The 14,311-nt window shown below is 33.4% G+C and overlaps 1 protein-coding gene across 10 annotated transcripts in view; it reads left to right on the forward strand.

Moving 5' to 3' along the window:
- The window catches only part of LOC123392442 (phosphatidylinositol 3,4,5-trisphosphate 3-phosphatase and dual-specificity protein phosphatase PTEN-like), a 103,947-nt gene that overhangs the window by 34,118 nt on the left and 55,518 nt on the right, over positions 1-14,311 (forward strand). Inside the window, exons 1-2 of one of the 10 annotated variants that reach the window (XM_045081467.1) lie at positions 10,339-10,498; positions 11,435-11,544. The exons of 6 other annotated variants lie outside the window; for them this stretch is intronic. In XM_045081467.1, the coding sequence (XP_044937402.1) occupies positions 11,483-11,544 (62 nt within the window). In that variant the 5' untranslated portion in view covers positions 10,339-10,498; positions 11,435-11,482. Of the gene's footprint in view, positions 1-10,338; positions 10,499-10,753; positions 11,003-11,434; positions 11,545-14,311 lie in introns of those variants that run through there. 3 more of the 10 variants (XM_045081460.1, XM_045081461.1, XM_045081466.1) reach the window with 3 other exon arrangements.

A 14,311-nucleotide genomic window follows, 5' to 3' on the forward strand; every position in this document is an offset into this window, starting at 1 on the left:
TTCCCCTCTAGCCTAAGGGATGACTCTGTTCCGTCTCTCAAGTAAACCTTTTGCCGTGTGGTCTTCCTTGAAAAGCTCTCATCCTTTTAGCCCAAGTAATGGAAAAGGAACCAGCACAAATGCATGCAAAACGATTATAAGAAAAAAGGGGTGAAAAGTATTGGGAAGAAAGCTAGTTGGTGATAGAATTGTCATCTGATCAAAGTAGTCATAAGCTAGGTAAATTATGTGACCAAATATTAAATCATGAGTTTCCAAAGGGTGTACTAATTGAATTAATTATCTCTGTGATACAGGTATTTAAGAAGGATATTAACAAGGGAATAGCAAACACATGGCAAGGTGTCAAACTGAGAAAGGAGAACAGAAAATATAATTACAGTAAAGAAAGCAAATTGGAAGAACCCCAAGGATGAATACATACTGGCAAAAATCTGTTCAGGGCCCGCCCGGGTGGCTCAGTCATTAAGTGTCTGCCTTCGGCTCAGGTCATGATACCATGATCCTGGGATGATCATCTCTAGCTTCTATTTTAATGCTCTTATTTGGAGCAAGTTCTTAGGTGAACTACCATCTTGCTAATTTTTTAAATTGAAATACTTCTTTTTTTGAGGTGACTACAGATTCCAATGCACTTTTAAGAAACGATATATGCAAGTCCTGGGAACAATTCACCCAGTTTTCATTAATGGTAACATTTTGCAAAACTGTTGTATAAATATCATATCCAAAAAATATATATATATCATATCCAGGATATTGACATTGATAAAATTTGGGGGCCTAAGAAAGATCTCTCCAGTTTTTCTTCTCTTCATTTGTTTGCATACATTTAGTACAGTACAACTTTGTCACTTGTGTAGGTTTTGCGTATCTGCCCCATAGTCAAAATACTCTATAGTTCCATTATCATAAGGACCTCTACTGTTGGCCCTTTTATAACCACAGCCTCTTCACTCCTGTGCGCTCTGCCACTGTCAGTTCAAATGTTACATAGATTTGTATGTATGTCACTTTGGGATTAGTTTCTTTCCCTCAACATAACACCTTGAATATTCATCTAAGTTATTGTATCAATGGTTCGTTCCTTTTAGTTGCCGATTAGTGTTCCATTTTATTTATTTATTTATTTATTTATTACAGAGTTTATTTTTAAGAGTATTTAAGTTTATTTAAGTTTATTTTTAAGAGTATTAAAACAGGGAGATAATTTTAACCTTATTAGCTAAATGATGTCTTGAGCAAATGTATTAATTCATGTACTTAGAACAAAAGTATTGAGGAAGAAACAAACTCTTCTATTTTTTAAACAAAATTACTTGTTAGAGTAACATTTTTTAAATGAGATAAAATTCTTTCATTAAGCATAAGGAAATTTTGATCTAGGTATGCTATATACCTTTTTGGTACTAATGAAAATGAAGTAATGGTAAAAATACTTTGTAAATGTGTGCATCTATGTTTTTTGAAAACTGAAGAAGCAGTCTGACATCTGGCTAGTTTTCGTGGGCTAGTTGTAGGAAATTTATGGAAAATAAGAATCAGCACACCAAAAAGTCTGATGCATTTTCGCATATCTAGTTTCTGTTCACTATGATCAGGATTATAGATAATACTGTAAAAATACACTCACGTGCTGGTTATTAAGGCTATTTGGATTCTTTTTAATACTGAAAAGGTCACACAGATTGTGATTACTGTGTAGTGTCCAAGAACTAAGGTTTGCCATCTGTTACTCAAATACAGGAAAAAGTTAAGATAATCTAGTGATATGAGTGGTTTTGACATTTCTGTTTTTTAGAATCATCTATTAATTATAGTTTTTAAAGACTAATACCAAATTTTAAGCTTTTGCAAAAATAAAGCTTAGAGGTTATGCCAGTGTTTATATTTTTCTTATAAAATGTGAAGATATTGGTTGAGAACTAAAGCTTATGTAACGGAAGACTGGCTTTTAGTCATTTTTAGTTTTAGAAGATTATTTGGATATTTAAGTGGGAACACCATGTTTTATCTTGAGATATTAAGTTATATGAGATTTTGATAGTTTTAAGCTGTAATTTTCCTAAAAGTTGATATATAGAAATTCATTATTATGGAACTTCATCAGGGAACTGATTTAATATGTATTCCTTAAATATTTGCTTTAAATATTTTTCAGGTCCTCTGCTTTCTTGCACAACTCAGTTCTTGTCTTTCTGCTGTGAAGTGATTTTTCCCATTTAAAATTTTGCTTTTTCAAGCTACAATATATAAGTTGTTTCTGTAACATAATTCCTTTTCACACCCTCCCTCCCCCACCCCAAGAACTGGTGTTGCCAGGTTGGATAGATGTCTTTAAAATTGCATATTGGGCTTAATAGGGTCTGATTAGTTTTAATCTTCTTTATTTATTGATATTTTTACTGAGAAGTTTGTTATGCCAAATGATTAATATGATCAGGCATACTATTTCAGTGTAGATAGGATCTAACTTTGTGTTTAGGGCCTCTATTTTTTGTGTAAGAATCATCTTGCCAATTTAAAACTCATGTCTGATGAAAGTAGATTGTTTGACAAGCATCACTTTATAGAATTTGTTCGGGTCTGAGTGGTAGGTCATGAAGAGAATGGTGCCCTTTTGGATAAACAGATAATATGTGTGTAAATTCTGTCTCTTATATTAAGTGAGGGAGCATGTATGTAGGTGAGATTTTAATCCAAATTTTCAGTCTTTACCTGTTTTGTTTGCCTAATAGTATTTAAAGGGTGTGAGGTGTTATGAGCTCCTTTCCCTTGTTTTCATTTCTGCCCCTCCCATCTAACTGTTGGTATTTTTGTTTTTCTGTATGTTGACCTTTTTATGTTTTTAAACAGTTTTTTGGTTGACAGAGTTGTCTCCCTTTTTATCTTTCATGTTTCAGCTTAATAATTTTCGAAGTTTTTATGTATATTCTCCTTTGCATATGAAGATTCCACAACTAATTGATTAGCAATTGTGCTTTTTTCCCCCAATTGTGATAATTGGATTTATACTAAAATGATACTTGCTTTAGGAACAAGCATTTATGGGTAGCTGACTAAAACTAAAAGTACTGCCTTTTCAAACCAAGCAATGTAGACTTGCTCTCATATTTTTTAGTATATTTAAATCTGCATATTACTAAAATTTAAAATATGAATTTTGGCTAGTATTTTAGTATATGTAATTTCAAAGGTTTTTTTGATAATCCACTTATTCAAGTGATTATAAAGTTGATATAATGATAAAAATATCCTCACTGAGAATATAAATCATGTTTTTCAGTATTAGAACCAAGGCAGTTTTCATAAAATCAGTAATATGATTCTTATTAATGTAGTAATAAATGCCAATATCTGTGCCTTAATATTTTTTTTTCTGTGCCTTAATATTTTAAATTAGACCTGTATTTCTAGTTTATATTAGTATAAACCCTTCCAGGATTAAAATACAGCAGTTAGGCAAAACTATTTTTGCCACTTGGAAAAAAAAAAAAAGCAAGTCATTTCTAGATGATGTCCTGGCTTAGATATAAAATAAAGAGATTTGGGTCTGTTATATTAAAGCCAAATAAAAAATGAAGCAGCCTAGCACACACTTGTTTGGAGCTTTCTTCCATTAAAATGGTTCAAATTAGCAGTGGTTTCATTGAAAGGTAAATTTGATAGAAGTAAATTTAGAAATTTTACCGTTTTAGCTTAATTAGTAGGAAAATGAAAACCCACTTGCTGGCGATACGTTTTGTATTGAGCTTTTTTCCTTCGTATTATGTATGTGTAGTAGTTTCGAACATTAGGAAATTTGTGCACGGCTGCATCTAAAAGATCAATAGAGTTGGAAAAGTTGGAATCTGTTGTGTTTTTTTTTTAAAGTAGTTTACTAGTATTGAGTAAATTTGCACTAAATATTATTAGGCCTTTGTTCTCAAACTACTGATACATCCCTTATCATCTTTTTTGTCTTACCTGTTGGAATGTCTTTCTTTCTGTGGAAGTTAGTGACCTTAAAGAGCAGCCCAAACCTAGTGTTTTAGATAGTTATCTCTGGTAAATTAAATGATAAAAAGCATGGCTTTTATAATGAAATGAACTACAGAAGTACCATAAACCTAACACTGAATATAAAGATTAGAGCGTAAAAGATACACTCTTATGTACTTTACAATAATGCTGGATTGATGTCATAATTTTAAGTTTTTTAATTTTTCATATACTTTATTATGATTTTGCTGTAGAAAATTAGGTTAGCATTTGGCTTATAGTTCAGGTATATAATGCTGACAAGTATATCTAATGCATATTGGACTGATGATCTTTCTGAAAGTTATTCTGTAAGTTACAACCATATTTTATTTGATTTGTCATTGGTAGTCAATCTTGGTTGTTTGTTAGTGGGACCAGAACCATGGCAGGGAGGGGGCGGGGTTTATGTGTGTGTATTTTAACAGCAGCAGAGTTCTGAAACAGGAAATCTGCCTTATCGTATTCATCCAGAGAGCTAGGAAGGAGGTAATTGTTTCTTACGCTCGTTAAAACCAGTTAGTTGGGCAACTTAAATTTTAGAGATTCACAGATGTAGGTTTGAACAGTTGTAGATACATTATTTCATAACAGCTCTGAAGAAAAATTGATTAAATTTGTTGAGAGGAATAATCCCTTAGCTAATACACACAAAAATTGTACTTTGGGTTTTAGAGCATTGCTAGCATTATCAGTGACTTGATTAGATATTTTTCTGTGGTTCTGGTTTGCTTACATTTAAATAAAGTTCAGAGGGCCTTGATTGTTCCTTTAAAAAGTATTTGTTTAAAACTGTAATCTTCAATTTAAGCAATAGAAGAAGTTGATTCTGTGTCAGATATTTGTCACTGGAAATTATCATTCCCTCTTTGTTAATGTGTTTATGCTCATAATTACATTCTTAGGTATTCACAGCTTAATTTTTATCTGTCAGTGGGTATTTGTCATTTTTAAAGCTATATAGGTAGCATTTCATTGGGCTAAATATCAGGCATTGCTTACTGTGCTGTGTTAGGATTATTTCCATTTTTTTTTCCCTTTAAAAACAGCATATTGTGACTATCTTTGCATAGTTTACATTGTTTTCTTAGTGCACATTGTTAGAGTGGGGTTTCTGGAATAAAAGGTAAAACAGTTTCATAGTTCTTTGTTACAGATTGCAGATTTTGTGCCAAATGAACCAATTTCTGGTATTGCTACTAAGTAGAAGAATTACTAGCAATTCTTGATGTTACCTTTGAAGAATGTGGTATTTTCCTTCAGAAAGTAAGATCTAAGCCTGGCTCAGTTGGTAGAGCATGGGACCCTTAAACTCCGGTTTGTGAGTTCAAGCCCTGTGCTGGGCATGGAGCCTGCTTAAAACAAACGAAACCACAACAGCAACAAAAAGAACTCCACATAGTGACATCTAAACTTCTTTTCAACGCAAAAAAAAAATGTGTATAAACTCTTCAGTCAAGGCAAGTTGGTATAATGTAACAATTTTAGAGGAAGTTGTGAGGTCCTAATTGTTTGGAGGAATAGAAAGCTCCAGTAGAGCTCATAAATTACTTGGCAGTCAGTTTTCCTTTCTGGTTTGCCATTGTGGGCAGCTAATTTAGAAGTGTTAAAAGGAACCTAAAATTTATGTTAAAGTGGATTTAAGTGAATATATTGGAATTCTTTTCTTTTATAATTTGTTTATAAAAACATCATATTGAGTTGCCTTGTAATGAGACATTGAAACTAAAATTAAATAACAGGATATTTCTAGTCCATGCAACCTCAAATCATAACAGCTTCTTATTACAATTCTAATAGCCCTTTACAGTTTACAGTTTTAAAGATATTTCCAGATACCACATTTGATCCTTGAAACAACCAATAAAGAAATTACATCAGGTGTTAGGATCATCATTTTGCAGAAAAAAGAAACAAAAATATTTGAGGCCCAGAGACTTAGTAACTTACCTGCAGTCATAGGCTTTTAAGTTGCAAAGCTGAGAATGGAACTTTGGTCTTCTATTTATTAAATGACACTATGCACAATGAATCATGCAACACTACATCAAAAACTAATGGTTTACTGTATGGTGACTAACATAACATAATAAAAATAAATAAATAAAAACAAACGACATTATGCATGAAGTATTTTTTTTTTAAAGATTTTATTTATTTATTTGTAAGAGAGAGAGAGTGAGAGCGAGCACAGGCAGACAGAGTGGAAGGCAGAGTCAGAGGGAGAAGCAGGCTCCCTGCGGAACAAGGAGCCCGATGTGGGACTCGATCCAAGGATGCTGGGATCATGACCTGAGCCGAAGGCAGCTGCTTAACCAACTGAGCCACCCAGGCATCCCTGCATGAAGTATTTTAATGCAGTCCTGGCACCTTGGGAATATTTAAACAAATGTTCCTGTGTCCTGTGCTGTTTCTGACCACTATGCTTTATTCTTAAAAATCCCCAATTTTTTTGGAGCAATATTTTTAATATTTTTGTAGTTTTCTGTATTTTTTTGAGAAATATTTTTAATATTTCTGTAGTTTAGGCTTTGGTGCTTACGCACCCTTTTCACTTTATAAAATCAGATTTTAGGCAGCATTAATTTGCTCTGTACAGGAATATTTATATGCTTTAGGACAAATTGTTCTCAAATAATGCAATTAGCACTTTATCAACTGGAAAAATCAGCATCTCCTTTTTCTGCTTTCCTACCAATATTAATCTTCAATTTAGAAACCAGATACAAACATTTTACACATTTAATAGAGAAAAAGAATACCTAGTCAGAAATAAAATATCTTGCATTAAATGAGACTCCTGTATAAGTCTATGAATGGCAGTTGTTTAAAGCACAATTTGATTAGTGAAGTTGCTAATATGGATATAACTGTGACATACATGGAAACTCTTTGTTAATTTTAAACTTGTTAAAATTTGTTGGAAAAAAAATGTAGACCTGATGTAGCTTATGAATCAGTGGCTGAATTTTTTTCCCCTCACCAGATCCTTAAGCATCTGTTGGTTGATAGCCCTGACAGAGCGCAGGGGAAAAGCTCCAGAAATTCCTGGAAAATAGAATTAAATGGTGCAGTCTTGGTATTTACTAACTAGCTTTTGATTCTTCTTGTCTCCTCTTGTTAGTCTGACTTTATTCCTTCATTCCTGCTGCCGATTCAGCTCAACGTCAGTTCCTCTTGTGAGCTAGGCAACTTCAGGTTTGCTCTTACTGCTTTTTGATCACTACCTCTGTAATCTACATGTCACTTTCTATTTGCCATCTGAGTTCCATGTATGTTACCGCTTCCATATGTGAATTTTTAAAATAGCTTATATGTGATCTGTGGAAGTAATTTTTTTCTTAAAATAATTGTGGCAGAAAAAAAAAGGTGTTACTGGTTTGAATACTAGTACTGTATACTGGTATTTTTGTTTATAACTTGTTTGGGGATAAGTATATATATTATGTTGAGTAGTACTACAAAGAAACTTCAGAAGTGCTTTATTTTTAATAATTGTACTTAAAATAAGACTGTCTATATTCAGGGACACATAAAATAAGGCTTAAGGAGCTATTTTTGGTTATTCTCTATTTGAAAATTCTAGTTAAATTTGTAGTGCAAATGACATTAATTTGGGTACAAGTAAAATTTTGAGACAAGGTCAATATGAAATCTCAGCTCACATGTTTTTTTCTAAAGGCATTTTGTTAATTTGGTGTAACTTAGAATATCCTTTTAGTGTTTTAAGTCAGGATTGGATGTTAAGAACAACCAGTAAAAATTGAGTTAGCTCATATACTAGGTGCATCATTTTATAGTGTGTCAGTTCTGTTATTGGTGAAATTGACTTCTGTGGACAGGCTTTAGAACTTAATTATCATTTATTATTTTCTTTCTTGCAGTCAGCATTCTATGTTTGAGATGGGATTGTTGCAGCACTTGAATCAAGACTCTCCAACATGATATATATGATTATCAAAACTCATCAATGAATCACTTAAGATCTTGTATTTTATTGTATGTAAATTATACCTGAATTAAAACAAAACAAACTTAGCATGTTTGCTTAGAGGTGGGGTGAAAGGTCATGTACTGAATTTCGTATGTCTGTGTCTGCAGATCTGCCATAGCAATGGTAGCTGTCCCTCTGAGGGCCGACAGAAATTCCTTCTACCTCTCTGCTTACTTCATGTAGCCACTGATAACAAGGGGAAAGCAGTCTTTTGTTTTGTTCCCTTTGGGAAATTTGGGAATATTTTACATTTGTTCTGAAGTTAAATACTTAAAAGGCAAATTGCTATAGTCAAGATTTCAAAGAGTTAAGGTTTCTATTAGACTTTGATGCTCTTTAGAAGGATTAGGTTATTCAGTAAAGAGTGTCATTGGGAAAAAAAAAAAAATATATCCAAATCGTTACAGTAAACCCTAATGGTATAGGTCTGTCCCATTTGTTTAACTGATAGACAGCTATCACTATGTTCTAGTTGTTTTCCATAGGTTAATGCATTTAATCCTTATCACAACCCTATGTGATAAGTACTTTTTTTTTTAATGAAGGTAACACTTTCTTTTCTGTTTAATTTTTAATTCAAACTTTTATTTAAATTCCCGTTAGTATACAGTTAACGACATGCAGTTAATTTCTACACCTGGTTAATTTCTATACCTGAAATTAATATTATACTGTATGTTAACTAACTGGAATTTAAATAAAATCTTGAATAAAAATTAAGCAGAGAAGAAAAGAAAATGTTACCTCCTACCAGTCCCATTTTACACAGGGAACTGAAGATGGGTAACTTGCAAAAGATGACTTAGTAAGTGACGCTAGAGTTCAAATCCAGGCATCTTGGCTCTTGGAGCATATGTTCTTTTTTTTTTTTTTTTTTTTTTTTTTTTTAAGATTGTATTTATTTATTTGACAGAGATCACAAGTAGGCATAGAGGCAGGCAGAGAGAGAGAGAGGAGGAAGCAGGCTCCCTGCTGAGCAGAGTGCCCATGCGGGCTCTATCCCAGGATCCTGAGATCATGACCTGAGCCGAAGGCAGCGGCTTAACCCACTGAGCCACCCAGGTGCCCGGAGCATATGTTCTTGACCATGTTGCCACATTGCCTGCGAGTAGATCACTAGATGGCAAAAATATTTGGCTTCCTGCAGTGATCTAGTTAGTATAATTCTTTATGCGCAGCATTTATAAGTAATAAGATGAGAATTTCATATGAAACACTCTCGTTATTTGAAAGTATATCCGGTAATTGCAAGTTAACACTATTCCGTATTAGAAATATATGTATAGTTTTCTCAGTTATTTTTATTTGGTTTAAATTGTCCAAAAAAAGTATGTCAGAAATTTTAACATTAGGAAGCAAAAAAGTCAAATTGGACATGCATTGGTATAATTCTTGTCAGAAGAAATATGTGTCTTATAATTCATTACTCAGTTTTGGAAATTCCAGTGATTCTGTATTGTCTTTGTAGTCCTTTTTTTTTTTTTAAGATTTTATTGATTTGAAAGGGAATGGGCATGAGAGAGAATATGAGCACAGGGAGAAGAGAAGCAGACTCCTCTGGTAAGCAAGGAGCCCTGTGTGGGGCTCGATTCCAGGACCCTGAGATAGATGTGTAACCAGCTGAGCCACCCAGGAGCCCCTCTTTGTAGTTCTTTTTGTTCTTACAGTGCTTCCTACCAAGAAGTACAGTAAACTTGCAGTAGCCAAATAACTCCTGTGAAATAAACTCTATCTCCTGGTTACCAATTTGATATTTAATTGGATTTGTTTGTTGCTGGTTTTAGTGTATGTTTTTCCCCTTTGCCACCACCCCTTTTCTATGAAGCAAATATGTTTATTGGTTTCTCAGTTATCATTTGTGTGTGTGCAAATGCACATGTGTGCTGAGAAGTTCAGATTCAGGCAAATTGTGTGTAAATCTTACTCATTTTATCCAAAAAGAAAATATTTTTTGTACAAAAGGTAGCATATTGTATATGCTATTGTGTGCGGTCTTTTTTCTTTTAATGAAAGTTTTTTTTTTTATTTTATTTTTTAAATTTTATTTATTTGAGAGAGAGAGAGATGTAGACAGATAGTGAAAGAGCATGAGCAGGGCAGAGGGAGAGGGACAAACAGAGTCCTGGTTGAGCAGAGAGCCTGATGTAGGGCTCCACCCCAGGACGCTGGGATCATGACCTGAACCAAAGGCAGATGCTTAACCGACTGAGCCACCCAGGCAACCCTGTTTGTTTGGTTTTTTTTCCCTTAAAATATTTTTAGGTCTGTCCAATCAGTGTGTGGTAAAACTATGGATAAAACCTTTTAAAAAAATAATTTTGAAAAGCTTTTAGTAACTTGATAATTATTTTCAATTGAAAATAATACCGAAATTAACTCAATAATGTGAAAGCAGCCGAAAGTGATGAAAAAAGATCTACAAAAAGGCACTGGATTTGGTGAATTTTGGATTGTACTTGAAGATCAAATGGGGTCCAGGAGTAGGTAGGTGGAGAACTTCAGGGAGGGTGTTGAAGGGAGTCTTGGGGCAGATCAGCTTGGCTGTTTTGGAAGGTCCATCTCAGAAAAATCACGAGATTAGAGAGAGGAATAATGGTACTCAGGAAGAAATGAGGTCTGCCACTATTGACAAATGCATAGAAATGTAGATTGGTTGGTATTTTTTGTTTTGTTTTGTTTTTTTAGTTTGATGCAGATTCTTCTGGAGCACAGAAGTTTGTTTTTATGCTGACTACAGTATATAACATAAATAAATAGAATGGCATGCTAAATGTTGATTACCTTGATGGTGAATGAGGAAAACTTTCTACCTTAGTTCAGTATTACTAAGTCACAAATACCAAGGACTTGGAAGAGATCATTGTGGTTGGCTCAACCTAATCTTGTGGAGTAGGAAATTGAAGCCTGGAAAGATGAAGTCATGTCCAGGTTATACAACGGGATGGCGGCATAAGCCAGGTCTTAAATCTGGCTTCCTAATTCTTAATTGTATCTACTTTTCTCTATGCTGTGGTGCCTTTTGTAACAATGAAAACTGAGAAGTTGTGTAGCTTTTTTTGTTTTTATTTTGATACTTGGTTTTTGTCCCAAGGTAACTTCAGTTCTGATTTATAGTCTGTGGTTTTTGTTTTCATGTATGTGGGCCTAAATAGTGTAAATGTGGAAGTTACTTTTTTCCTTAATTTTTATGTACTTACTTTTAATGTACTAGGTAAAGAGATTTGAAAATTATTTTGCCATATAATTATTTTGAGAATTTTTTGGCGGAATTAATTTTATGTACCTGTGTTTCTTAATTACACATGATGGTTTATAGATAAATACATTTGACATCCTTTTACTAGCATAGGTATAGTGATTTTTATAATCAGCTAATGTTTTACAACAAGTACATGTAGTTTGCATTGTTGTATATTTCAGATGTTTCCTTAACTTAAGTACTCAGATATTTATCCCAACATTATTGCTATGGGGTTTCCCGCAGAAAGACTTGAAGGCGTATACAGGAACAATATTGATGATGTAGTAAGGTAAGAACTCTTAATTTTCTGTTGCAAATATTGATGTATTCATGCTATATTTTCATTTAGAGAAGATTTCTAAGTCTTAGAAAATGATGTGCTTTGTGATGTGAACTCTTTTTATTATGTTGGTGCTCTATCACTGCTTTTTGTTTGTTTAATGGACCTCAATGGGATACAGCTCATTTGATAAGAACTAACCTTTGACATGGTTAGGTGTATGTAATAGGATTTCCTGGATTCCTTTTAAGGCTTCTTACCAATTTAAGTCCTGGATTCAGTTACACTATGGTTTTTGTCTTTTATTTCACAATTGGCGATTAGATTTAATCCTTGAGTGTATTCAGTCACTTAAATTTATTCATTCTAAGGTAGAGATAACTGATACCATGTATTTTTTACATAGAACAGTTTATAATGGAGCATAAGTATACTAAACATTTGAAGAAGTAATTTGGTACAGAGGATCTGGACAGGAATTGTTGGGCAGACCAAGGCCTGACTTTGTCTCTTTTATAAACTTGCATGATTTTTTAAGTGTAATTATTATCCAGCTTGAAACCGTATTTCTCAAGACTGATTTAAATAATTTTAACACATGTATAACCTAAGAGTATGTGATATATTTTATGAGAGAAGGAATTTGTTTCTGTTGTAGTCTTAATATATTTTCTCATTTCAAAGCAAAAATATATATGTATGAAACATCAGAAAATTTAATGGCTTTTAAATAAAGTTTAAAATTTTGGATTATTTTGTTTATCTTCTTAGAGAAATCTCTTTCTTGGAGACTTTCAATTTAAATATTTGATTAGAATTAATGTTATCTTGAATGGGAGAGCACTTTGTAAAGCATTATGCAAATGTAGAATCCTTATATAATTGAGTATATGAATTGTCTGTGTCCTTATTATGAGCTAGCTATAAGTTGTTTTGTTAAGTGGTTAATTTTTAACAATTTGCTTTGAACCAATGTATATATTTACATTTTGCAGTATTGAGTTGTGTCCAGTTGGACTGTTGTTGTGTTTAAATTGTTCAGAATTTTAAAATCAGTATCAGTATCTACAAAAAGTACAGAAAAAGCAGACTACTTTTTTGTAGTTTTATTACAGTTAGAGGTACATGGGGCTGTCAGAAGTACTGTTTAAGAATTTGAAAGTAGGGAAATAAATGTGTCTTCTCATGGTTTGGCAGGACACAGTTGGAAGGATGCATAATATCAGATCCACGAGAGCAATAGCCTGATATGGCTCAATCAGTGATAATACACATCTACAGAAAACACAGTGGGTGATGGAAAACAGAATGACGGGTGTAAATTTTGCATCGAGAGAGATGGAGAATCTGGAAAATGAGCAGTGCATCTCCTGAAGTTCAGGAATGTTTATTAAGCCCCCTTAGGACCTAGATGAAATACCTTGCAGGTTGATCTGTTTTGATATTACTACTATATAATTCTGTATTCAACCAAGTACTACTTAACCAGATCAGATTAGTACTCATGTGGAAAAAGAGTATGAATACTATGGATAGAGGACAGGTTTTTGGGTCACTGTAAGGGCCTCCTTGTGGTGGGGTTTACCTGGGGTGCTTGCTCCCTTTGCTCTCTTCTGTGAATAAGTCACTGAAGCTGATTGATCATCTTTAAGTTACTGATAAAGTTCGGTTTCTGGATCAGCACATTTCATTTTCAGACCTTAGACTGATACTCTCACCAAGAAAATACTGTGCTACCAGTGCTTTGATCTTTCATCTTCCAACTTTGCAACTCCTGCCTTTAAGCCACTGAATTAAGATTCACAAATTTAATTTGTGAAATAATAACCAAAGTTGAAGTTTATTCTATCCACTTTAATGTATCTATTTTATCTAGCTTTTGTCTTTTTCAAATCTGTTATTCCTTAAAAAGATTTATGTGTATGGTTTGTTATTTAGCCAGTAGTTGCTTTAGCCAAATGATCTTGTCACCCTTTGGCAAGGGTGGTAGCCTGTAAATGACGAAGAATGATCTGCTGAGTAGAATAGCTAGGGCGTGCATGCCTGGCTTGTCTTGCCCTCCTGCTCCCCTCCAGTTTTGTGACTGGGGATATATATGACTATTGAGGCTTTCGTTGCCTTCATTTGCTCACTCCACTCCACTTCTTTTATGAGAAAAAGGAGGAACAGTCACCAGAAAGGTAGCTGTAGCTTTTCCCCTATGAATAAAATAATTTCCAAGAAGAGGATTAACTTCTCTAAGGGATTGGCTGTTTCTAATACCTAAATGATTCATTTCCTTGATTGGTTCCCACAATATGGGAAATAGTAGTAATAAGCAGTAGTGATTTCTTTTTGGTTCAAAGATGATAAAGTGATAATGAAAAGCGTGTCTTTTTATCTTCTTACAAGTTTTCTCATAAATGTATTTCCATTTGGATTTTCCTTTGCCCTATCTATTTGAATTTTTACTTCTCTAAATCCATGTTTTTTTCTATGATTTTCCCCCAAACAAGAAATATTGTTCCAGGTTCAGGTTTTGTTGGTGTTGTACATCTTTGCTCTGAGTAAAAGAAACTGAAATTGCAAATGCCTTTATGCTTAAATTATGCAGTATTAAACTGTTTTGGGATATGGATTGTTATGGCAATGTGAAATTTTATACTTAAGGTACTCAAGTAACAAATATTTAACTTCTCCTTTTGAGGTTACCTCCTAGGGTTAGGAATTAATGTAAAAAAATAGAAAGTGGGGGAGAAGTGAACCAAGTTGGAATTTTTTACTATCTTAACTGCAA

The sequence above is a fragment of the Mustela putorius genome, unplaced genomic scaffold, assembly GCF_011764305.1.
Source record: "Mustela putorius furo isolate JIRA1106 unplaced genomic scaffold, ASM1176430v1.1 tig00000577_pilon_pilon_pilon, whole genome shotgun sequence".
NCBI lineage: Eukaryota > Metazoa > Chordata > Mammalia > Carnivora > Mustelidae > Mustela > Mustela putorius.